The sequence below is a fragment of the Dendronephthya gigantea genome, unplaced genomic scaffold (genome assembly GCF_004324835.1).
Source record: "Dendronephthya gigantea isolate DGI-Jeju-01 unplaced genomic scaffold, DenGig_1.0 000000F, whole genome shotgun sequence".
NCBI lineage: Eukaryota > Metazoa > Cnidaria > Anthozoa > Malacalcyonacea > Nephtheidae > Dendronephthya > Dendronephthya gigantea.
The window spans coordinates 45,479-72,736 of NW_021163010.1; the positions used below are offsets into that span (position 1 = coordinate 45,479).

Consider the following 27,258-nt stretch of genomic DNA (forward strand, 5'->3'; position numbering starts at 1 on the left):
TTCATGAGGATTTTATGCCGTGAAATGCAGGGTCTGTGCGGGGCATTTATTATACTTGTAATTGCAACTAGTAATATTTTTACCAATACAAATATATGTCGTCCGTTGATTTGGTTTATCGGGAAAAGTTGCTTTAAAAAACACAAACGAAATAAGTTGCCACATGTATGCAAAATATTGACTATTTATTGCGAATTTCCAAATACGTTTGATTCAGAATCAATCTTTCGATAAACTTTCTTTCTTTCTTTCTTCATCTACTTCTTGCGGATCAGCAAGATATCCTCTCTTCGATGGATCTTTGTAATATTTCTCTAGCTTAGGTGGTGGTGCAGCCTTTCTGGGTAACCTTTTCGTATCAAACTTCCAAGGTTTTACGAGGACACGTAATCCTAACTTGGTATAGTAAGCACAAGTAACCTGTCCTCCTTGTCGTTCTACTGTCTCAATGGCTTTCTTTGAAGCTCGACTGACTTCAATATCTATTTTTGAGTTGAATATTTCCGAGCCCTGAAATACAACATCAATAATTCAGTTTAAGAAAAATTATTCACTAATTAAAAGATCAGAAAAAACAATGCGCGTTAATCTCATTCATGTTAGAGCTGTTGTCTTAGGCTTGTACATTTGTAATGTAAATCTGAAATCTCATATTCTTGACTCTTATATCTTTGGGTGGCGAACAGTAAAAAAACTATTATTCTTATATTAGGTGTAACATGTATGTTTGTCACTACAATAAATATACGTGGTGAAGCTACAAACTGATAATTATATTAACTTACTGTTCCTAAAAGACACACGCCATCTTGAAGTCTTGACACAGCTCCTGTCGTCCAAAGTGTATTCATATTGATAGGCTTGTTGACATCGATACGACCACAATCAATAAAATATTGTAATCTATTCAAGTTTAAAGGCACATAGTTCTTTTTGTTTCTAAAAAATAGAAATTTTGATATGTATCAATTTTGTATGCAATATGTATCTTCAAGTTACTGTGATTGGCAGAACATGAGAAGGCATGTATTATGTTTACTCTCGGCAGTTAATGTTTCAGTTGTCAAATCCACATTGTTTGTGATATACAGTATTAAAGGTGTACTAATGGAGAGTGATGGATGCATGGGTAGGTATCTTGCACATCTAATCCTGCCTGCAGCCTGCTACCTTTGTTCTCCTAAAAACCTTCAACATGTAATAGTCTATATAACATATGTCTCATTCTTTTTCACTTTTCAGTAATTCTAACCAATATCATTCCAGAGTATAGCCAATTTCCCAGTTTCTCAGAGATCCTGATTAAGACCCTGTTGGTAATCATTTATTGACTAGCTAATTTTGTTTTGTAATGTAACCATTTTCTGTGTTTTTGATTATTGAATTTTATTGGCTGGTTGTAGACTGACAAGTGTAGGTGAATATATACAAGCAATGAGCATAAAATAATGATACTAAGTATCTTATGATTGTCTGCATCTTCTATAAAATGTTTACAAATGGTCAAATTGATATCAGGGCATCAATGATGTCAAAATAACGTTGTGAAATTATATTTGCATTTGATCAATGTTGAAGGTTTTGCACACTATAATATAAATTATCAAATTAGAAAACAAAAATTCCAGGACAATCTTGAGCATATTGGAAATAAATTGCAGACAAGAAGAAACCTATCAGCCATTTCCCAATCGAGCAGGGTACTGGGTCTAGTTGGGAACCACAAAGTATCTATGGACTGTTTGGAGGGACAAATGATTTCAGACTTATATTTCTGTCCCTCCAAACAGTCATATATGCTTTGCGGTTCACGACTCAACCCAGCACCCTGCTCGATTGGAAAATGGCTAATAGGTGGGATGACTATGTCATGCATATATACTTTACTAATAACTAATACATACACATTTTTGAAGCCATGCTTTGGTATTCTAAGGTAGAATGGAGTTTGTCCTCCTTCAAAACCAATCCTTGGCAATGTTCCTCGTTGACCTTGGCCCTTATGTCCTCTTCCTGATGTCTTTCCACGACCTGAACCAGGCCCCCGACCTTTTCTGTGATGCTTTATTTTTAGTTAAATTAATAATCATAACATGTAACAATTTGACTTAATACTTCATGCTGTTAAATAGCAGCAAAAAGGTATTTCAGATTTCAGTATTACATGCTTTTACCATATTGTGCCAACTCAAACATGACTGAACATGTTCAGTTTCAGTCCTATTTGACAATACTGTATTTGATAATTAGTTTGTTGACAAATTTTTAAGATTGCATGGATACTGCAAGAAACTGTAGTCATGTCATGCATTCATTCCCTCTTACATTTTATTATATTCCAAGGCATCCCTCTCGTGTTCCATCATATAAAATTTATTACAATTTCAATTATTTGCTCTACAAAACGAAGATCATTGGCAGGACAGTATGCAACATGGCAAAACCCCCGTTACATTGTCATTATTATATGCTTTAATATGTGCACAATTTACCATTTTATTGCGTGCTAAGAGTTGACAGTTGTTGTCGCTAAAATACAATCACAATGTAGACATGTTGTAAAATGAAGTCCTAGTGATTTTATAGGAATACCGTATGCATAATATATAATATAAAGTATATACATACCGGTTTGAATGCTTCAGGAAAATCTCTAATATTATTAAGTACCACGCGAGGCAACTTCTCTAATGCTTTTAGGTTTTTTTCCACATGGCAAAAAGCAATGCCTTTAACCGCCATCTTAAGCTTGGTATTTGGTAAGCCCAATGGGTATTGGGTAAGCTATGCTTTCAAGTAAAACTTTTACTGCTCTGAACTCAATATTCTGGTCTGGAGTTCACTCGTGTGCATAAACATACAAAAAGACCTGCAGGGGACAAGGATCGCAAAAATCCTAACACTTATCAATGATTAATTTAGTTAGTATGATTAAATACAACAAACCGATTGATAAATAAGGCTTGTTGCTAACATAGAATGTCTTCAAAATATCCAAAAACTGTAGAATAGAGTGAGAGACTGTCTACCTTTCTAGACATGTGATTCATTTCTTTTCTATTATTCTTAGCCCCCACCAAATAAAACAGATAAACCTAATGCTTTGAAATTCAACTGACTATTTTAAATAAGACCCGTATACAGTCTATCATCGATTTATCGGCATGGCAGGGTTATAAAATGGGTGCGATTTATCGGCATGGCACGGTTATAAAATGTGTAATCTTACCAATTTCATATCTTCCGTACGTATGAAATTATAGTCTTTCGTATTGGTAGCCTAGGCTAGGCAGAGATGATTGGGTACCGTGTAATGTAAACGAGGTTTTAGTTGCGAGGTTTTTTGCTGCAATCAAATTTCAAATTTTTTGTTAACTTGAACAGCAGCAATTTTTATTTAGTAACTCTACAACTAGGTGTACTATATTTCACACGAGTTATAAAGGTTTTTCAGACATACTGGGATTTTATGAAGAAACGTCTACTGCATGCTAGACGTTGATGTTCGTATTTCATGGTTGGGTGTAATGAGCCAAGGTACGTGCTGAGGGATCTTGACTCTCAGACCACTTTGGCAACCACATATACGGAATCAAATGACTCTGACCAGGGTATTTATTCTCGAAGATCTTACGGTAGTAATACGCTTCCTTGGTCTTAGGAGAGTTGAATGGATATCGTTGGGCTGCCGTCTCCAGTTTAATATCACTTACGACTCTCTTGCAATGCTTCTGGATAATCTCGTACCAGGATTCGCCAGCTTTTGTGGACGACACGCCATCGCTAAAGGCTTCCTTTGGGCGCCAAAGGATCTCACTTGGAAGCAAGCCTTGTCCGTCAAATGCAGAACGAAGGAGGTACTTCTCAATTTTATTCTGTGGTTGACGAATAGGTGGACTTAACGAGAGAAAATAGGATGTGAAAGCAACATCGAGGAATGGAACTCTGATTTCTAAGCCATGAGCAGCAGTAGAACGATCACCACGAAGAACATCATAAAGATAAAGATCTTCCATAAGACGCTTCGACTCAAGATCAGCTTCATCAGCGGAAGGTGCTTTGTGAAAATAGATATATCCTTGTGCTAGTTCATCTGAACCTTCACCAGAAAATATTACCACAGTATCTGTCTTCTCGCGAATGTATTTACTAATTAAATACATCCCAACTGAGGCTCTAACGGTGGTAATATCATAGCTTTCTAAATATTCTATGACATCAGGAATTGCGGCAAGACCTTCTTCAGAAGAGAAAACTAACTCGTGATGCTCTGTACCAAGATATTCAGAAACCTTTCTAGCAGCGGCAAGATCAGTACTTCCAGTCATTCCGACAGAGAACGTTTGAATAGGATACGATATTCCTGATTCGCGTGCGAGCTTCACCAATATAGCAGCAACGAGGCTGGAATCCAGTCCACCGGACAGAAGACATCCTATACGTCTGTCAGACATGAGACGCTTGCGAACGGCTTCGGTAAACAGGGCTCTAATGTTTTCTTTAATGTCACTTTTTGCATTGAAAGAAAAATCAAATTCTGGTATCTTGGTCAAGCTTGTGTAAGGACCCATCTTCTTAATCATTGCCACTCCATCATCGTTGAAAGATAGGCTTGCATGATGACCCGGAAGAAAAGGCTCGATAACAGTTTTCATATTATCCAAGTCTTTTTGCAACTTCATTAAGCCTTTGACTTCAGAGCAAATTGCTAAACATTGATCTTTCGACTTTAGCATAAACATCGGCCGAATGCCAAAAGTATCGCGACCAAGGTGGATTTCTTTTTTCGACGTATCCACAACAACAAAGGCAAAGACACCATCCATCATTTGCGCCGTCTTCTCTCCACCAAACTCGTTATACAAATGCAAAATCACTTCTCCGTCGCACTTGGTTTGATAATTAAATCCAAACTGCTTTCCTAATGCTTTGTGGTTATAAATCTCCCCGTTGTAGATGACATAAAGGTGAGGGAGGGTAAACACTCGCATCGGCTGCATTCCGTAGACGCTGTCAACAATCGCAAGACGATGAAAAGCCAAACAGGAGTTACCAAAATTTGGGATACTCTCTAGACGAAAACAATCTGGACCACGATGAGCGATCTTCAGAGCACAATTGAAGTATTCCGAAATATCCTCTGAGGTTCCGAATATTGCCCAAATTCCACACATATTGAAAAAAATTTAACAGTAGAAGCAACAGGAATCTAAAAAAGTTATTCACTTTGGTCAAAAATTTACATTTTTCCCCTTTAAGGCTTTTTTCCAAAAACTTTTCATTACGTTAATTCATATTGGACTCCTATGTGTTAAAGGTATTTCAATTAGATTAATACAATTATTTACGAAATGAGTCATACTATTCAAACTATTAGACGCTGGGACTGATCAGTTTGTGTTTTTTTAGTGCCTGGCCAAAACTGTAAAACAAGTGAAACAAGTGTAAAATTGGCAAAACCTGGACCCAAAATTAGTCAGAAACCTTTAATAGGCAGCTGGTAGAGAAGTACGTCGTGTTATTTTAAAAATATATTGATCGGTATAATTTATGCCTTCCTATTCACTCTCAACATTCATTATAAATTTACATTATCAAACGTGTGTATTCCATGGAATTGGTTTTTCCATTCTTCCTGTTACATTGAAAATTTTGTACATAAAAAGAGATTGCTTTTCTTGAAAAAAAATATAATTTTAAAGAATAGATCAAAGGAATATTTTTTAATATCAATTTTGCACCTCTTTGTTTATTAGGGGCCTCATTATTTATGACTAGGGGTGAGCTGGTAAATTTCAATTATTAACAACTAATTATAATACTCTGCCTGATCCCTTCATTGAAGACTCCTGAGAATTCATGTAATTCTAAAAATACCCCCCCCACACACACACACCCTCCCCCCACACACACATACATCTTTACTGAACAATGATCTCTGTTTTTATGGTCCAGTTTTAGTAAGTATACATTAAGTATGTTAAGCTTCAGTAAGTTTATAAAGGATATTTTGTACCAGAGAATAACACGTCAAACTGAGATTTATGAATTTACAATTATTGCAGAACTACAATGCCATACATTGTCTGGCTGGAACGTTGCTACACCACATACTTGTTATTGTTACTTTTTTTAGGAAAGATATACAGGGTCAAAGATATACAGGGTCAAAGATATACAGGGTCAAAGATACACAGGGTGTATAAAAAAATTAAAATTACATTGTTTGGAAGGTTTAACCATCAGAGAATTAACACAGTTGGTCATTAGCAGTCCAGCATATTTGTAGCTAGCTGAATTTAAAACAAAAGGCAAAATGGCAGCTCTGTTTTTGTCAGCTTTAGAAATGATTAAAAATATGCTTCCAGACAAGCTTAGATAGTCATTTTACTTCTCCAGTGTCAATTTTCTTTTAATTATCCTTGAGTTTTGCACTTAATTTTTGCAATTTTGTCTAATTAATCCAGTTAGGGATGAACAACAGTGATTTGTTTCATTTCCCACTTACAGTTATGATAATTTAACAATGCACAACCTAGAGATAATTTCACACCCTCCCCTTTCACAGTTGCAAAGTCACTTAGCCTTAGAAATTACCAACATCAATTACCTAACTGCGAATGGTGACAACAAAATATTTTGAAGACAAATTGAGCTACATCCATATTCAGACATGCTAAGCATAGTTAATTCACTGTTTTTCTTTATTTTTATAATAATTATGTCACCACATTACCATTTTAAAATTTAGATCAACCTTAAATGATGCATTTACTCTCACAGGCCACATGCTGATGTTTGACATCCTTATTTTGACCAATAAACATTGAAATAGACCTCAGGACACTGGCTCAGGAGCCAAGACCATGACCCTTTTTCTTTTAGTATGGCTTATTTCCATACTTATTTTTCATGTGTATGCAAGAATGATGTTTTGTATCTTTGCATGAGGCTTGTGAACTAGAAATCCATCTCATTTAAATGAGGTGGTTCTAGATTTTAGACAATAGTGTTGTGATGTAATTATAGAAAAGGTTGATTGAAAATCAGCTGTATAAGTGAAACGTAAAAACTCTTAGTCTGCTGATATTTTGGGGTTCCCTGCCATGACCATAGCACCTCCATGTTATATTATGAATGCTCCTTAATTGTAAGTAATTACGCATATTATTTATTCATTCTGTTTCAAATTCGCCTCAGGTCTACAATCACGCCAAATTAATGTTATTTTCAGCTTTTTCTAGCTTTCTAACCTCATAAATCTTGATCTTTCTTGATCGAACGACATAATATTATGCCACAGACAGAGAAACAAAATGTTTCAACATTTGTACACGTGTCTTGCAAAATTCATACATGATAAATTCAACACTTTTTTAGAGAGAATATAATATTAACACTACTGTTGACTAAAATACAATTTACAGGTGAATAAAATATTTACCTTGTTAAAATTTGCTTTAATTTCTTCCCAAGTTAAAAGTGTAGAATGTTATAAAAGTTATAACATGCCTCGTAAACACAATCAAAGCTGATGCAATAAAGTGAATAAACGCTAGCAAACCGTGTCGAACTATAATTGGGTTAATCGCACATGGCTCGATCACATGTGATCACATGGTCGGCGTCGTTGACAACGGGGTTCACACTCCGCGCTAAATTTTAATTATCTGATGATTTTTTGGTCCGAATAGAAAGTGGGGAGTGTTTGCCTGTCGACTCCCTGATCCACTGACCAGTCTGACCGTGAAAAAGGCCGACAGCTTACTTTTAAGGGCTGTGGGTACGAAATTGGCTTGCATGCAGGGCCGCACTTTAGACGGAGATGTGGGGTTACGTGCTATTTCAGTTTGCGGATGTGCCTTCCAAATATAGACGGCTGTCGTCAATTGTGGAGACAACAAGCTCACTGATGTGAGAAAAGTGATATATTATACGAGACGTCTGGTGGAATGTTTTGAAAAAGATCTTTTGAAGTCACAACTCGATTAAAACAATGCTTTTTTGCATGAAAATTAAAATTTTCTAATAATTTTTAGAACGTGTATACATACATGCATGTACCTCTGCAGGCACACGATGATATGAATTTTCGCCGGATTATCATGCACATGGAGTTTGGCGTTTATTAAAGTAATTTATTATGTTCCTTTAATTGTTCTCTTCGCTCGATGGACTCTGTGCCTGAGAAATTTCTTCTTTATTGGATAAAGCTTGATATTTAGAACCTTTTTCTTTTTTCTCAGCTGATGATAATATACATTGAATAATAACGAAGAAGACAAAGACAGTAAATGAAGCGACAGAAAAACCACGAAAGCTTTCTCGTTCTCCAAACACCCGGAATGAAAATCCTCCGATGATTGAACCACCACCAAAACCAAGTCCCCAGAATGATGCTTGCACAATACCTTGACGGTGAAAAATATAGACGTTTTCTGTTTAAAATATTTATTATTTCCGAGCTTTCGACGGTAAGTCTACAGGCTTCAACGTGGAGAAAATGGAAGTGCGATCACGGCTATATCTTATATGGTAATCGTGATAAAACATCTTTCAGTAAAATGATGTAAAAGACTTTTAAAATGCACTAATGAAGACTCTGCTTGCTTTTTAACATAAAGGACATATATATACATACCTTGAACGGTAGTACTAGAGCCCGGTGGTGCCGCTCGATTGAGATACGAAACGCATGTTGTCCAGGAAAATGCGTAGGCCCCTGTAGACAGAACTTCAAGAGGAATTGCAAACCAGGGGTTAAACAGAAAGGAGTATAACAAACATGTAACTCCAAACACCAACAGACAGACACCTGCTATGTTGACGTGGCCAAAACGGACCAAAACGAAGGGTGAAACAAAATAAACACAGTTTTCAGCCACGCTCCTAAGGGATGAAGCCACGCCAAGAAGAACTGCATTCGCACCAAGATCATCCAAAAACCAAAAGCTGAAACTGGTTAAAAATCCATAACAGAGGCCCATATATAGTGTAACCAAAAGAAATATTCCATAATTCAAATTAAGCAAGGCGTCCTTTATATTTTTGTTCTTTGATGTGGACACTGAAGTATCATAGCGATATCTAAAATGTGTCGCAGCGATGAAAGCAGCACAAAGATATGCAAAATAGATGTAAAATAAGTAATGATATCCGCTCACGGTTCGACCACAAATCATTTGTCCATAATGATCAAATATAGCGCCGCTTATTGGTGAAGTTATACCTGCACCTAGGGCACCCCAAAATCGAAACATCCCAAAACGTTCTCTCTCTTCCCCGAGGTAGTCAAGGCAGCAAGTATCGGCTATGGTCGAAACAAGGGCTTCGAATATCTCTCCGAATAGCGCAAGACATAAAAGAACTATAAAAATGCGTTCTATTTCATCTTGATCTTCCGTTTTCACATAAATCAACTTATAATCTTTGGTCTTCTTGATAACCACGCTTGGAGGCGATAGAAAGGGATCCACTTCCGTGTTTGGGCGTACTTCCTTTGTCACATCTGATTCGTCGTTTGAATTATTGAAAACATAATCCATAGAATCTAGACTATTGTGAAGTAAATTCTTTGCCGATGTAGTTTCTTTTCCCCACGTTTTATTGTTAACATACTTCGTAGACGCCATAAATTGATCTCGCATGGATCGCTTTGTGATGTGAAATTCAATAAATTTGGACGAAATAACTTTGTGATGAGTCTTGTTGACATACACAATATTGCATACTTGTTTCTCTGGTTGAACCGGCAGATATAACATAGTTCGTACAGTCATAACAACTAGTCCTACTAACAAAAGTACCCGCTTAATCTTGAAACGGTCTCCGAGTATTCCTGCGAGTGGAGCGCCAATGATTTGCAGTAGAGGATGTGATCCGTTTATCAAGCCAACGTGACTGGCTGTTAAACCCAGACTCTTTAAATACACTGAGATATAGGAATTAAATGTTTGAACAGCGCCGTAGAAGAAAAAATTAAAAAATTTATAAGAGGCTGATTCATCTGTGCAATTTGTCCGTACATTGGAGCAGAAAGATGAAATATTGCCACATCCACTATCGTCTTTGTTAGTGTTCGTAGTCTTCATTCTTTTCTTCGTCTTTGACTTCGTATTTTTACTTTGATTTCCTTCATCACTGTTAGCTTCTCGTAAGTCTGCCATGTTTATAAATACACGCTATATAATATAATTATTTTAAACTTGATAATATAACATATCAGTTTAGACTACACAGCCACAGGACTTTTCTTAGAATCGAATCAACCAATACTCTCTTACATTTGTATTACGTTAATACTAAGTAAATGTGTCCACTGTTCACTGTACTTTATATTTAGGACAAAGTCAGTTAGCCAATGTAGCCGGAATATTTAAGCAGCTACAAGCTGTTTTTTGTAATAAGCTTGCTGTCATTAAATTTGCATATGAATAGCTTGTACTTGCAACAAAGGTGTCTTTATGAATAATTGTTTAGGCCTTTCAGAAGATTTTATTCATTTTTTTTATAGCAGGGGCCGGTTGTATCAAGCCCGTTTAGCTTAAACGGTGGAAACTCAAAATTAAATAACACTTTCACATTTCTCTTGAATGAGTCAACTTGAATATTATATATATGCACTGAATATGTAGTTGTAAACAGTATCTTTGTATTAAGGTTGAAAACATTTAGTTTGCTTGTTGAATAAAACGATAGACTTGCCTTCTATTTTGAACGTTAACTTAGGACACAACCGACCCCTGTTATTGCCTCTACAAAAGGACGTTCTTCTTTTTACAAAATCATAATTCATATTGAACTTTTTTAAAATCACAACCTATAAGTAGAAAAAGAAGTGAACTAAAAAGTCGTTTGCAAAGTTGTTTTTGACGATCCTATATTAGCTAGGAAAACTATAGGTTCTCATATTACGATAATAATAATCAGTAGCTTAGTTATGGAAGATTCTTCAAAAACCACTGTTGTAAAAAATTGGAAAAATAATGAAAAAATAATTTCATTCATATAATCCTTGCTTTGCTTTTGTTGATACGAACCGCACATAAGCAAGATTACTGAAATTTACATGGTTAATCCCGCTTGGAAATATTCCGAAAGGATAATCAGACGAGGTGGAAATATAGGAAAATGGTATACCGAAAATGATATGCAAATCATCAAATATCTGGATTTTTGTTAAATTTTAAAATTGTAAAACGCCTAGAAGTGTATTTAATATAAGACTAGTACTCAAAATATACACGTATTTTTTCATAAATGAGTTACTACAGCTACTAAAAAACTGAAATGAGTCTGTGTGGCCATGGTTCGTTGCCTTCTCAGTGTCAAATATCAAAAATCATCAGACTCTTCAGCGGAACCTTCGTATTCACTTTCGTAATTACTGGCAGCTGCTGACCACACTGTCCAAATATCGTCCATGGTTATTTCAGGATTAATAAGATATAACAAGATATGTAGAATAAGGAACACAATACAAACAATACTAGTGATGATTGAGAATCCAATGAATGACATTCTAAAACCAGAATATTCGAGATAATATCCACCGAGTATGGCACCACAACCTGTACCCAGGCCCCAGTATATTCCTTGAAGAATTCCTATTGTAAGATAGAAAACAATAAGTTATTAAAGTTCGCAAGGGGTAAAGTGAGGGTAGATTTGAATTTGGTTGCACTGCACACATTCCGGGGAAAGTTCGAAAAATAATAAGATTGGCTAATTCGAAGATTGGAGTTTTCGTACATAGTCCAGGTCAGCGCGTAACTTTCTTATTTATATCTTAAAAGCATTTTCCTATCAGCACAATAAAAAAGCACTTTATGAGTTCCTGTTATTAAATCTAAAAAATTGCTTACCTTGCATTTTTGGACTAGATCCTGTCGGTGCCTTCATTGAAAGAAATGAGCTGCAAGTACGTGTTATCACAATATGAACTGTTGCATGAAAAACTTCTGCAACCAAGACAAGCAATGGCCTTTTGATTGAGAAATAAATCACAAAAACAATAATATGACAAACAATGCCAATATGAACTATTATTTGATGTCCTATGTGTTCAATTGCCTTAACTAAAACCACGGCTATAATGATGTTGACAACTGCCCTGCATCCAGTGGTAAGACCCATAACCATAGCACTGCCACCAAGATTATCAATAAACCAGTAGGTGAATGTTAATAGAAATCCATTACAAAATCCAGAATAGGATGATGCAAAAGTGAACATACTGTACTGAAAATTGGATGATGGTCCCTGTACTTTGCGCACAAGTATATCTTGTGTATTTGTTGGGTAATCCAGGCACAAGCCACAGAAGAAAGCAACGGTAAGGAACGCAAATGCAAAGTAGAATACATAATGGAACGATCCAATAAACTTTCCGCATAACTCTTGGTTGAAATAGTAAATAATGATACCTATGTTAGGTACAATGATACCCCAGCCTACAGTACCACACGTTTGAGCCTGTCCATAGTGGTCAGCATCTGTGCTGACAGAACAGGATTCTTCAACCAAAGTGAACATGGTAGAATCAAAAGCATCACTTAATAGAACAAGAACTAACAAACACAAGAAGATACGAAATAATTCTTCTTTATCATTATAGATTATATGTTCTGTGATACCTGGCGTTGCAGAGGCTTGGAGACCATTGTTAGATTTGTCAGAACTGATGGTGGTAGAAATTTTAGACTGTAGCGCTGAGGTTGTATGTATAGCTTCTTGAAATTTTGAAGAAACCGGACTGTGCGTTGTGTTTAATGTTTTATTATTAACGACTGACATTCCCCATAATATTGCTTCATCTTCGTTCGTTTCATTCCAGTTCTCGAACACATCTCGTTTCAAGAGCACGTGATGAATAACAAAGGAATGTTGCATAGACATAGTTCGATCACCAGAATATTTAATCACACACATCTGATGCCGTGGACGCAATACAACGAGTATGATCAATAATTTGGCCATGAGAACAATATATGATATTACAAACAATAACTTTCGGGAGCGCAGTCTCTCTGCAAGAATGATTAATAAAGGCGTACCTGTTGACTGTAGAATAAAACGCAAACCGCATAAAAGTCCTACGAATACTGGACTTAGTCCAATGTACTTGAAATAGACTGGTCGGAACATTATAAACGGAGCATAACCAGCGTAGAATGAGAAATAAAACGCATTGTACACAACTTCGATTGGTAAAGAAAAAGCCATGATTTAACATAACACTTGCGAAGGTCGTAGGAGTGTAAACGTCGAGAATTTAAACACCTTTAACTTTAGAATTTAACCACAAATTGATTATATTTAAAATGCAAAGTATTTACCATCATCTTTTCTCAATTTGAAAACACCAGCAAAAATAATGGGCCGGATTCTTTTAACCGAACGACAAAACATAGGCGAGCGCAAAGCGCATGCTACATGTCCAGAATGTTTTATTGTAATATGATCGATACACAACGTATATATGTCAATATTTCCTGATATGATTTAGGTCCTTTCCTATTTAGGTACACCACCAATTATTAGAAGTTGTTTGATTACTTTTCTGAAAGAACTATATAGTGCTCATGCGTGCATGTTTAATTTTGCTGTTTAGCATTTTACGCGCCATTGGCATTGCCCGCCAAATATATTATTCTAAACATTTTTTAAGCGAGAACTTTAATTTAGAGCTGAAATATATATCAAATTTCACCGTCAAAAACCCAGTTTGAAAGAATGTCCTGTATGGTGGCCGATCGCTATCATTCATATTTTTGTTAATAATAGAAACAAAATAATATCTATACGTATTTTAAATGTAAACAGATTACAAATTGCATTTCAATTGATAAACGATTTGAAAATAATAATCAAAATCAAATCAAAATGAGAATCAAAATCAAAACAAGAATCAAAATTAAATCAAAATCAAAACGAGAATCAAATGATTTTACAATTGCAAATAGAAGTGAATATGAAGTGAAATTTTATCGGCCTAGCGCTATCAAAATTCATTTGAAATTTCACATGACTTTAAAAGATAAATCCCAATAAAATGCCAAAAAAATGAAATTGAAATTTTATCGGCCTAGCGCTATCACAGTATACCATAAAGCATTGCGCGCTATTTCCTGTGCGGAAAGTCTGGCATATTAGCATTTTATACATTAGCGCCTGTATTCAAAAAGCTCACTCACACTCATACTCATCGAGTGTGACATATAAATTTCGTTAATGCTGATCAATGAGAAAGTTTTTTCTGAATAGATGGAAAGGTATAAGGTAAATCACTGAAAATCAAGCCCCTGTTCGGCTGGAAATAATTATGATATACATGAGAATACATTGAAACGTTATGAGAAGATTAAAATCTCCCACTCAATGAGTTTGAGTGTGAGTGAGCTTTTAGAATACAGGCGTAGGTATACAATATGGCAACTGGTTCATATTTTAGAAATGATTCTTTGCAAAACGATACAAAATTAGAAGAAGATATGAAAGACTTCGTACGTCAAGGTATTCAACGCAAGGAGATGTTAGACTTTTTGAAACGTGATTTCCCGCAATATGCCTGGAGTATAGCAACCCTTGATAGACGCCTTCGACATTTCAATATCAGATACATAGACACAAATAAAATTATATCTATTGAAAATTTGCATGATGCTGTATCGAGCGAACCACCATGGCCCCGGTAAACTCCTTGGCTATTGTGCGATGCACAAGAAGATTAGACTACTTTTAAATACTTTTAAAGATAGTATCTGGAACACACACAGAATCCGCCCGACACATCCGCACTCAAACGTTGGACCGTCATTGACTCTTCCTCTAGTATTTTAACACCAGACGTATTCTTTTTATTTCCTCGTTTCGCTGTCATTTGCTTTTTAAAATTCTTCCAAGCCGCTCAATCCGCCATGTTCAACAGCAGGACGGAGCACATGCAAATTTTAAACACATGCGCGACCACATAATTTGATTTGAATAGCGCGCAATGCTTTATGGTATACTGTGATAGCGCTAGGCCAATAAAATTTCACTTCATATTCACTTCTATTTGCAATTGTAAAATCATTTGATTCTCGTTTTGATTTTGATTTAATTTTGATTCTTGTTTTGATTTTGATTCTCATTTTGATTTGATTTTGATTATTATTTTCAAATCGTTTATCAATTGAAATGCAATTTGTAATCTGTTTACATTTAAAATACGTATAGATATTATTTTGTTTCTATTATTAACAAAAATATGAATGATAGCGATCGGCCACCATAGTCCTGCGAGACCGGATAGAAGCTCAAAAGAATTACGTAAATTTTGTTGATCATGTTAGTTAGTGCATGCATACGACTTATGAGTGAGGTGAATTAATGTGATGTTCAGATGTTGCTACTCTGAGGTACCAACCGACTGAACCGAGTAAGCTGAAAAATTAGCTTGACCGCGGCGAAAATCTGACCCACGACCTTTGGTTTGCTGGTCTAATGTGGTCTAATGTTCCTCCAACTGATTTACTAGGTCAAGCAACTGTGGTCGAGCCGGTTCGAATACGTGAAGCCTAACTTTTACTTAGACCATGGGCAAACAGTCTAGTTTTCTAATCGACTATATGGCTACCAAAATAGATAGACGTATAGCTGTGTACGTGATAAACACAAACTCTGTTATTATACAATGATTACAATCCAAATCGTTGCAGATATATATACACGAAAGTAACCGATAATTCATAAAACATGCGATACGCGAACAGAAGTTTCTCAATTACATAAACGATCATTTTAATAAAAACAGGTTTAAAAGAGCTTAGCATCAGTGACCCGATTTATACTAGAGACGGATCAAGCGAAAGATAGTTCGTCTTCTTCTTGAAGACTTGAACCATCATCCATCTGCTCTGTTTGTGTAAATACGAACTGCGAAAAATTCATCATAATAGGCCCTTGTTCATTCTTCTTACCACATAAATAATTTCCCAATTCTTTTCTAAACGCGCGATTCTGTTTCGTCTGACATATTCTTCTACATAGTTCGTCATAGATAGTTTGTGGTGCGTTTATACTCAGACGAATGATCTGTCAGACGGATCACTTGTCCAGACAGATAATCCGTCTCTAGTGTTAATCGGGACAATTACTGTTTACTATTTTAGTGCAACATGTGCATGCTTATTTTGAAGCAGAATACAGACAAGGTCAGTGAGGTTTCGATGATTACGCGCGCTGTTGTTGTACGTTAAAAAAGTATATAAAAAATCATAGTGAATCACTCATGCGAGCTTTGTCCTTCACTGCTGACATCAGCATCTGATCCTGTCGATGATGTGATGGATGACTGATCTTGATCATCCAACGTTTTTATATCAATCACAAACATGAGCAGTTCAACAGTAAAATATATGAAAGCTACAGCTGCAGTCATAAATGTGAATACCAAGAACGTTTTCCTGAAACCGTTATAAGTTATATGTAGGCCTGAAATTATGGCACCCGATCCAGAACCAATAGCCCAGTAAATACCGTGAAGTAACGCTAGAGTGGAAAGCGCAAATATAACTTTAGAGAAAAAAGTGAAATATATATATGTAATATTTGCAAAAGTTACTGCAGATTACTCGATTGTATTGGTTAAAGGTTTGGTACACAGTTGGGCATGGTTAACAAAAACTGATCCGATATTTAAAATTGTGCATAAACAATGCACGGTAGCTATACATACCTTGCAATCTAAGATTAGATCCGGCAGGGGTTGCCTGATCAAGTAAGTAAGCGCAATTTGAGACCAGAAAACCATAAAATAGTGCGTGAGCAACTTCGATCAGAACCACAAGCCAGGGATTGGTTACACAGGAATACATGAAGAACACGGCGATATGACCAACAAGACCGACACTTATTACAAGCACAATGTCGAAGTATTCTATAATTTTTCCCATCAAAAAGAAAAGAATTACATCGACGATACATTTGCAACCTCTGGCTACACCCATGATACTTGCATTTCCTCCAATACTTTCTATAAACCAATTAATGAACGTCAACAGGAAGCCGTTACAGAATCCCGCATAGGCAAACACGATGAGAAACATGCCGTAATGAAAATTGGACTTTGTTCCATGTACTTTTCTGACCTTTACTTCTTTAAACTCAGCATCTAATCCAAGATGCGAGCCTACTATAAGAGAGATGTTGGCAAATACGATCGCAAAAATGAATATATAGTGATATGTGTCCACTATATTTCCGCAAAACTCGTGTGGAACACTGTGTAAGACCACGGCTATGACAGGAGTCATGAGACCCCAGCCTAAAGTTCCCCATAGTCGAGTATAACCATAGCTTTCCCTTTGGTGTTGAATGCATGAATGATCGACAAGGGTAAACATTGCAGCATCAAACATATCAGTTATCAACACAACTGCCAACAAACTGTAAAAAAGATTTCGAGTTTCAATTTCATTGTTGATGATGTAATGCTCAGTTTCTGAATGTTGTCCATGCTTCGTTATATTATTATCATCAAATCTTTCTGGGTTTTCGTTCTTTGTTTCGTTCGATATTGCTATGAGGTCATTCCCAGCATTTTCGTCATTATCGTCAGTTTTAACGCTCATTTCATGATTTTCTTCTCGTTTAAAGGCGGACGAAATTTTTCTTACGTGGTACAATCGTTTCTCGCTTTTACTCGCTTCCAAAACTCTGTCTTGTTGATTTTTTCCTTGTGCGGACCATCGATCCATGACGTCTCGCTTGCTCAGTTTGTGCTCGATAAGAAATGAATGTTGTGTGACTGTACGAGAGCTGTTCGTGTATAACACGGTTTTAACAACACACTGTTGGTGTGATGGTCTTAGCAGCAAATACAAGCAAATAAGTTTGGTGATAGTAACAAAGGATGATACAATAAACAAGAGTTTTCGTGAGTGTAATCTGTCACCAATAAGTACTAGGAGCGGTGTGGCAATGGACTGAAATACTGGACGAATACCACTGACTAAACCAACCTGACTTGTATTTAAGCCAATATGCTTTAGATATACTGGAAAATAAAACAAAAACGGCAGATAGCCGCCGTAAAAGATGAAATAAAATACTTGATAATGGAAATATTTAAGGATCCTGCCAAGCTTCTCTGTCAGCATAGTCATCATGGTCCGATGGAGTCAGCATCAAGTTTTCCAATATATAGCTTGAACTATATATATTATATACTCTGCATGACTATATATGTACGCTGTCTTAAAACAAAACACTTTAAAGAATCGTTTAGCAAGTACTTGATGGTGTAGATCGTAGCGAATACGATTGAATGATCAAGCTAGATTTCTAAACGCTTCACTCGTCGTAATAATCGATAAACGGGCGAATGACTTCGAATAAAATGCAAATCAACTGAAATCAGTGTAGCATAACAACTTAGTCTTAGTATGAAATTACGGCTTCCGACTTTATTGAATGTTGTGAAATAACAAAACTGTAATACCGTGGTGGTTTTCAGTACTATCTACCTCTTCCGCAGGCGCAAAGCATTTCGGCACAAAGTTGCATGGCACTCTTTTTCTAAGAGAGTAAAACCCACCAATCTGTGGTAAGACCTCGGAACAGCTATATAGTGCGTCAGCAAGTTTCGCCCAGCTATGGTGGAAACGAGAGTGCTGTCGCACGAAGCAGTTTCTCAATTGCCTTGTCGCGTAACAGACGAAGGAGGGCCCTTGGGTGGAGGTATATGGTGGCCGATCGCTATCATTCATATTTTTGTTAATAATAGAAACAAAATAATATCTATACGTATTTTAAATGTAAACAGATTACAAATTGCATTTCAATTGATAAACGATTTGAAAATAATAATCAAAATCAAATCAAAATGAGAATCAAAATCAAAACAAGAATCAAAATTAAATCAAAATCAAAACGAGAATCAAATGATTTTACAATTGCAAATAGAAGTGAATATGAAGTGAAATTTTATCGGCCTAGCGCTATCAAAATTCATTTGAAATTTCACATGACTTTAAAAGATAAATCCCAATAAAATGCCAAAAAAATGAAATTGAAATTTTATCGGCCTAGCGCTATCACAGTATACCATAAAGCATTGCGCGCTATTTCCTGTGCGGAAAGTCTGGCATATTAGCATTTTATACATTAGCGCCTGTATTCAAAAAGCTCACTCACACTCATACTCATCGAGTGTGACATATAAATTTCGTTAATGCTGATCAATGAGAAAGTTTTTTCTGAATAGATGGAAAGGTATAAGGTAAATCACTGAAAATCAAGCCCCTGTTCGGCTGGAAATAATTATGAGATATACATGAGAATACATTGAAACGTTATGAGAAGATTAAAATCTCCCACTCAATGAGTTTGAGTGTGAGTGAGCTTTTAGAATACAGGCGTAGGTATACAATATGGCAACTGGTTCATATTTTAGAAATGATTCTTTGCAAAACGATACAAAATTAGAAGAAGATATGAAAGACTTCGTACGTCAAGGTATTCAACGCAAGGAGATGTTAGACTTTTTGAAACGTGATTTCCCGCAATATGCCTGGAGTATAGCAACCCTTGATAGACGCCTTCGACATTTCAATATCAGATACATAGACACAAATAAAATTATATCTATTGAAAATTTGCATGATGCTGTATCGAGCGAACACCATGGCCCCGGTAAACTCCTTGGCTATTGTGCGATGCACAAGAAGATTAGACTACTTTTAAATACTTTTAAAGATAGTATCTGGAACACACACAGAATCCGCCCGACACATCCGCACTCAAACGTTGGACCGTCATTGACTCTTCCTCTAGTATTTTAACACCAGACGTATTCTTTTTATTTCCTCGTTTCGCTGTCATTTGCTTTTTAAAATTCTTCCAAGCCGCTCAATCCGCCATGTTCAACAGCAGGACGGAGCACATGCAAATTTTAAACACATGCGCGACCACATAATTTGATTTGAATAGCGCGCAATGCTTTATGGTATACTGTGATAGCGCTAGGCCAATAAAATTTCACTTCATATTCACTTCTATTTGCAATTGTAAAATCATTTGATTCTCGTTTTGATTTTGATTTAATTTTGATTCTTGTTTTGATTTTGATTCTCATTTTGATTTGATTTTGATTATTATTTTCAAATCGTTTATCAATTGAAATGCAATTTGTAATCTGTTTACATTTAAAATACGTATAGATATTATTTTGTTTCTATTATTAACAAAAATATGAATGATAGCGATCGGCCACCATAGAGGTAGAGCCAGGGACGGGGGGTGGGGCTGTACTGCACTGCATTAATTGTTTTTCCCGAACCTTTCCTCACGTGCGCTACGTCACAACATGCCTTGTTTGTTCAAGTGTTTATATTCACAATTCTTTCATGAAATACAATAATATGCAGCAAAGTGTGGAAAATTTACCTGTAAAGTTCGTTAATTTTCATTAGCGAACTTGCCTCTACGGCTACGCTACGCCGTCCCATAAAATTGACATCTTTATTTAATGTTATTACGTCTTGGGCGGAAATGGTATACCATGCAGCTTAAAATGCATTAAAAAGAAGAAATTTTAGAAATTTTATTGAATGACAGTCAGTATAGATGTGTTGCATATTTAAAAAGCCATGCAAGATTTATACTAGAGTCTCAGACGTATTTATCAATTCTCGGGTCTTCAGGTTTTGAAAACAGTGTATTCAGTAAAATCATTAACGCTATCATGTGACGAGAAACTATAAGACCAAAATCACATTTAAAACTGCACTATTTAAACTATCGTAACCAATTTTCTTGTTTGATATCACCCCAATCCTCCTGTTCACTTTCTATTGAAAAAGACGACATTCTGCTGTCAGGTTCTCTGCTGTCTGCTCTGAGGAACATGTATAATTGAACTGCCAGAAAGATAAATGTAAAAAATACTGAAATACACGCAAATGTGAGAAAGGTGGTCGGGAATCCAGTCGTATCTATGCGATAGCCTGCCAATATACATCCTGAAGTCATGCCAACGGCCCAATATATGCCATGAAAAATCGCTGAAAAGATAAACATGTTTTTGTTAATATATTTACATCACATACTGAACTCTAGCTGTCTCTGAACAAGTTGTATGTAGAAATCAGTAGAATACAGTTAGGATCTGAGAACAAGTTGATATTTGTTGAGTCGAACAAGGGACAGTCTATATATTTTATACAGGATTGCTACAAGGTCTGTGATGACTCTAGGCTTCATAATAATTAACGAATACATTTACATCATCGTTTTTTTATTACAATACGAACAGAGAGGACAGAGAGACGAATTTTTTGGTTGCGGGTTAGAAAACTCGATCATTATTCTATTTCGCTTGAATCTGCTGGGGCTTCTTGCCTGATTATACCCAAGTTCTGCATGAAAATTAAATAATAATTGGGAGAGGCAGCTCTACGCCTCGTACAACATTGACAGTTACAACATTCGTACCTTGCATACGAGCGCTTGAACCAGCTGGTGAAACATTAACAAAGAATGAGGCTGCGGTCGTCATTACTGATCCATAGACAACGCCATATATGACTTCGGTCAAAATAACCAGCCAAGGGTTTGTTATACCATAATACGTCACAAACACAACAAAATGTCCAACAAGACCAAGACTTACTATGAAAACATAGCCGAGTCTTTCTATAAGTGTTCCTAGGGTGAGGTAAAGGATGAGGTCTACAATAGATTTCGAAGCAGTAGCTATGCCCATAATTGCTGTATTTCCATGGAGAGTGTCAATAAACCAGTTAACAAATATCAGTAAAAATCCGTGACCAAAACCAGCGAACGCAGCAACGAGAGAAAAAATCCCGTATTGAAGATTAGAGTGGGAACTCTGAACTTTAGTCGAAATAATTTCTGGAATATTTTGCGTGAAATCAAGTTGTATGCCTATTAGTAGAACAATCAGGATAAAAGCTATAAAGAAAAAGAAGACAAAATGATATCGTTCCACCACCACACCGCACATTTCGGTTTTCAGTTCGAATATAACTAATCCAATTATCGGCGTCATGGTTCCCCAACCAAGGGTTTCCCAAACTCGTACTTCTTTGCACCCGCGTTCCGTATTCCCAGCGCACGAATAATCAACCAAAGTATATATTGCGGCAATAAACGGGTCAGCAACTAGACTTAAGAATAAAAGTGCTACAAATATACGATTGATTTCGTCTTGGTTATAAATAATTCGGAATGTCAACCTTGTCCGTGTATCTTTCATTTTGTATCTCGCTCGAACTCTTGAAGTAGTTTCTACATTATGAAATTCACGTTGTTCGTGCTCAGCGTCAGGCATGGTAACACTTTTAGGCAGCTTTTCGCTCAATTGTTCCTTAATTTCATTCACATGTGCATTTTTCTTTAATTCTATATCATTGCGAGTCGGTATTGTTGTTATATTCAAATCCCTTTCAACGACGCGTTTATTTAGAATATTCTTTTGCTCCAACGACACTTGCACTAATATATTAATTTGCTTCGTAGTAACACCCGATCGATTGACATACTGAATGTTACACAATTGCCTTTGAGGTCTTATGAGTAAAAACATAATCAAAACTTTTCCAATTGCGATCAAACAAGACACTACAAATAGAAGTCTATTTGAGCGAAATTTCTCCCCAACAATAATTAGTAACGGCGTGATTAGAGACTGCAGTATAGGCCGCACACAATTTATTATCCCGACATGGACGCTAGATAGGCCAACATGTCGTAGATAAACAGGTATATATACCAACAATGGCATATAACCAGCGTAAAAGGTAAAATAAAATAACTGATAGCGCCATCTGTTGATAAAATTCTTCACACTTGTTACCACATTTTCCATTATAAAGCTTCCCCTACCAGCTGTTGTACAATGTCTGCATTCTGTGGGCTATTTTGTCGAAAGACAGATTACTCTGCAGTTATCCTTGTGAACTTACCAGAAGGTAGTTGTGTATGGCCTACGCACTTTTGCATATGAGGAAAAAATATTGTTCCTGTCTGATGCGCATCAGCAACCGCCGAATGCAATTAGGAATCATTTTGTGGCCACGTTTGATAATGTAGCCCTCTTTGCAGAATCGTGGCTGTAAAAGTTTTGCCTTTTCTGCTTTGCATCTTTCGTAGTTGTGTAGATACATCATTGGCTTGGAAAGATTAAGGTGTTTATAATGACATATTTGTTAATTCGTCTAATTTTCGCATTCTATAGACAAATACAATGCGAATTAATTATGTCAGTTTTACCATAGCTTATAAGTATATAATCATGATTTTTTTCTCATTCTAAATGAAAAATTGTAAAGTGAAAACATTTCATATTATTATTATTTCATTCAAAGTTGTTTATAAGTCAGTCATCACTTAACTTATATTAGCAAATAAATGGGACATACCATTGAGCTAATATCTTATCCTTGATCAATCAAGCATGCTCGTCATCTTCAATGAATGAGTCTTCGTCAAACCGCATAAATACAACCTCAGAAATGGATTATAATCTTTCACTGTACTGTGGGAATACGAATTAGCAAACAGACAAGTTTTTTCATTTATACATTGTCGAACTGGGCTAAAAATACCGGTACTATAAGCTTCACTCTCGTGACGCAAAAGGATTTAAATTGTACTCTAATGTCGTAATGAGTTAAGACGGATTTCCATTCAGCGATCGCTTTCTTTTGCAATGTGTTTAGTGAAGCTCATCAAATGGGATCAGTTGGTTGTCTGTATTTCAAAGCAAAGCGATTACACGACATTTTGCACTGAATGGAAACCCGTCTTTAAACTGACAAATGAACCACACGTTTTTTTCACATGTCGTGATTTATTGTAATTCGGTTTTTACAATTTTACATCTCAGATTTCGAATGTTAACAACGAATTACAACAGATTACGACATGTGGATTAGGACAAAGTATGACGAATTACGGCGGAGACGAATCATCATCACATACGGAAAACCAGCTCATCTCCCTCCCCCAGTTCAATGTTGCTGCCATACCCCCCTCCCCAGTTCAATGTTGCTGCCATACCCTCCTCTCCAGTTCAATGTTGCTGCCCCTCCCCAGTTCAATGTTGCTGTTATCCCCCCTCCCCCAGTTCAATGTTGCTGTTATCCCCCCTCCCCCATTTCAATGTTGCTGCCAATTGGATCAACAGACAGGTTTCTCTTGGGTCAACGGTGGGTTTGCATCTCATATTTCTACCATTTCATGTCGTCGTCTCCACTTTCGAGGTCAAGTTCATCATCTCCAAACTCGCTACCTTCCCGGGAACTTGTCTTCGCTGACCCTAGATTACTTACAGATTTTCCTTCTGCACAGATCATGAACAACTGAATTCCCATGAATAATAACGAAGTAGCACACATTATCAAAGTGAACCAGAGGAATGTAGCCTTGAAATGATCATTTTCAAGTATATGTCCACCACAGACAGCACCAATAGCGGTTCCGATTGCCGAGAAAATACCGTGGAGGATTTCTGTGATAAAAATGATAACAATATGTCATATGTGACTAAAAATATCTCATAAAAGGCTTAACCTTATTTTAGTGCAATGTGATCTGGAGAAGTACTATGCCTATATCTCTTTAGTTAAAATATTTACTCTGATTTTTTTATATTTATCATTCTTTTAACCAATGTATTAGGTTATGATACCGATGTCTTGAGACTGCATGTACTATCCTCACTATATGTAGCTAACAATAAAATCCACCGTTTTCGAAGAATAAACAGCATCTAAGGAAATACTGCATGGTGCTCATGTAACAATATATTACCTTGCATTTGGTAGCTTGAACCTGCTGGTGCAGAAATTTTCAAAAATGAATTGCATGAAAACTGGATGACTCCAAAAATTAGAGCTTGGGGTACTTTGACAGCAATTACAATCCATGGGTTGGTAACAGCATAATAACTAAGAAACAACACTATGTAGCCAAAAAAGCCAACACATACAGAAGACATATGACCAATGTACTCTATAATATGATTGAATATAAAAGATCCCACACTGACTACGAGACATTCTGTAACTGTTGCTAACCCCATAATCTTGGCATCACCTCCAAGGGTATCAATGAACCAATAAACGAAGGAGAAAAGAAAACCATTGCAGAAACCCAGAATTGTGTAGGCAAGGAGGAAAATATGATATTGAAAGTTCCATTGACTTGACTGAACCTTGCTGTTTAACTTGGCGTCATAAGGAATCACCGTGAGGTCAAGCCATAAGCCAATCATCAGCGCGAGAGTTACAAATGTAGCATTGAAATAAAAAACATAATGAAACGATCGTACCGTTATACCGCACAATTCAAGAAAAGATTGATCTATAATAACACCAATGATGAGAGTTACTACACCCCAAGCCAAATGTACCCAGACCCAAGCGACATTTGGTCTGTAGATATTATCCACTAAAGTAAATATGGAAGCGTCAAAAAAGTCCGTAGCCAGTGTTAGGATTAAAATAGTGATGAAAACAAAATATACTTTTCGTGATTCAAATTTGATTTCATGTTGTATTTTGGTTGTATGATTTTTCAGAGGATAATGCGGTTGGGTTTTATTGAAGAGAAGAGAAGATTTTGATTCTGTTGCTGAGGTTACTGTTGGCCAACTCTCTTTGTTGTTTGTTAGATTTTTCTCCAAATTTGTAATCGTGTCATGGTATTCAAATGATTTATTGGCAGCAGATGTATAGTTTGTAACTTGCAGCCAATCGCCCGTGACTATAACATGTTTGACCAGTTCGACTTCGAAATATTTATCCTTATAATTATCATTGTTGTATATTGTTCTACACAACTGTTCCTTTGGTAGTAAAACAAAAAATATCACAAAATATTTCCCAACCATTAAAATACACGAGGCTATAAATAATAATTTCTGGGCGTAAAACTTTGCGCTCAATTTTGTTACGATTGGAGTCCCGATTGATTGTAGCAGTGGTCGCAAACCAGTCAGCAAACCAACTTGTGCAGTTGACAACCCCAAGTATTTAAGATAAACTGGTAGATAGAGAAGGGTAGGCATGTAACCAGCGTAAAATACCACGTAGAACGCTTGATACAATAAATGTTGTGTTACCAAATTTCTTTTTCTTTCACGACGCATTGTAGAATACATATAGACTATAAAATTTTAGAGAACTGAACAACGAAAATTCTTTGTTTTGGTAAATCAAATGTCTTGGTAAAATACTTGGTAAAATATCATTACCAAGTGTTCGCTTGTGACAATTTTTTCCTCAATGGCTAAAATGGCTTGCTTAGACTATGAGGGTCTTTGTTGATATTGAGATGTTTATTCTTTGTTTTGCTTGACTTGTCATGAAGAATAACGTGTTTCACATGACTGCATGTTGAGGTAGACCAAGCGACACTTGCATGTGCATAATGATGGCTAGTTTTTTCCTGCACATTTATAACAATCACAGCTAGTTCATGCTGTATGCATTCCCATACCGAGTTCGCATCACAACATTACGTTCAACCTCCTTAAGGAAATTTAGCACTTAAAATCGTGACATTAAATACATCAGGAATAAGAGGAACTCGAGTACATCAGGAGTATTACTTAATGTCGTGACAATGTGAATCCGGTATCATGTTACAGAGTTTCGGAAAGAGACAGGAAACCGACTGAACATATTTTATTTCAGGTGGGAATGAGTGGCTTAATTTAAAAAAGGTTGATCGTTTTCTTTGACCGTGTAAACCAGAAATAGGGAATGTTGTCCATATAGTTTCGTAACGCACAAAGAACAGACACAAGGTAAAAATATTAGTGAGTTCGTATTATTCAATGTTCTACTGAAAACTTCTCGTGTACTGGCCACTGGGGCTATAGTCCCCAGCCCCCTTTTTCGCAGCCACTAAGACAGGCTAAATGGCTAATATATTCGTAAGGTTATACTGAAAATTATTTGGAATCACTTACATTACTCGCGCGTGTATAAAATAAAAAATATTTTACAAGCGAAAGACTGCAATAGTTAACTGACTCAGCTTTTACTACCTTACGCCTGAAATGATATTAAAAATAAGACTGAAGGCACGTGCTTGGTTATGTATGGATTTGTTTATGATGTAGTTTTCATCAAAAGTTCTGTCTGACTTAAAACGTCTTGACTTTTTCTGCGTGAAGTTGATAAAAATTAACTTCTCCTACACGCAGTTTAACACAAATTCGAATCACGTTTATGATTGCAGCCA

General features: G+C 36.2%; 5 protein-coding genes across 5 annotated transcripts; all 5 read right to left on the reverse strand.

The window, feature by feature from the left end:
• Positions 1–42: 42 nt before the first annotated feature.
• Positions 43–2,758, reverse strand: LOC114518178 (50S ribosomal protein L15-like). Its single transcript, XM_028538160.1, has 4 exons — positions 2,629–2,758; positions 1,905–2,062; positions 786–939; positions 43–510 (listed from the first exon to the last, which is right to left on the reverse strand). Exons 1-4 carry the CDS (start codon positions 2,740–2,742, stop codon positions 220–222), a joined length of 717 nt encoding a protein of 238 aa, XP_028393961.1. The 5' UTR covers positions 2,743–2,758; the 3' UTR covers positions 43–219.
• A 558-nt stretch (positions 2,759–3,316) lies between these two features.
• LOC114518087 (asparagine synthetase [glutamine-hydrolyzing]-like) lies at positions 3,317–7,582 on the reverse strand. The gene is made up of 2 exons (XM_028538042.1): positions 7,445–7,582; positions 3,317–5,209 (listed from the first exon to the last, which is right to left on the reverse strand). Exon 2 carries the CDS (start codon positions 5,172–5,174, stop codon positions 3,513–3,515), a length of 1,662 nt encoding a protein of 553 aa, XP_028393843.1. The 5' UTR covers positions 5,175–5,209; positions 7,445–7,582; the 3' UTR covers positions 3,317–3,512.
• A 374-nt stretch (positions 7,583–7,956) lies between these two features.
• Positions 7,957–13,722, reverse strand: LOC114517829. Its single transcript, XM_028537654.1, has 4 exons — positions 11,865–13,722; positions 11,338–11,606; positions 8,642–10,181; positions 7,957–8,411 (listed from the first exon to the last, which is right to left on the reverse strand). The coding sequence occupies exons 1-4, from the start codon at positions 13,222–13,224 to the stop codon at positions 8,152–8,154; spliced, it is 3,429 nt and encodes a 1,142-aa protein (XP_028393455.1). The 5' UTR covers positions 13,225–13,722; the 3' UTR covers positions 7,957–8,151.
• Positions 13,723–15,291: 1,569 nt separating this feature from the next.
• Positions 15,292–18,356, reverse strand: LOC114538938 (major facilitator superfamily domain-containing protein 6-like). Its single transcript, XM_028559811.1, has 2 exons — positions 16,721–18,356; positions 15,292–16,533 (listed from the first exon to the last, which is right to left on the reverse strand). The coding sequence occupies exons 1-2, from the start codon at positions 18,150–18,152 to the stop codon at positions 16,268–16,270; spliced, it is 1,698 nt and encodes a 565-aa protein (XP_028415612.1). The 5' UTR covers positions 18,153–18,356; the 3' UTR covers positions 15,292–16,267.
• A 2,250-nt stretch (positions 18,357–20,606) lies between these two features.
• Positions 20,607–26,242, reverse strand: LOC114517845. The gene is made up of 5 exons (XM_028537678.1): positions 24,820–26,242; positions 24,241–24,517; positions 23,783–23,795; positions 21,478–22,921; positions 20,607–21,047 (listed from the first exon to the last, which is right to left on the reverse strand). The coding sequence occupies exons 1-5, from the start codon at positions 26,168–26,170 to the stop codon at positions 20,782–20,784; spliced, it is 3,351 nt and encodes a 1,116-aa protein (XP_028393479.1). The 5' UTR covers positions 26,171–26,242; the 3' UTR covers positions 20,607–20,781.
• Positions 26,243–27,258: the final 1,016 nt, after the last annotated feature.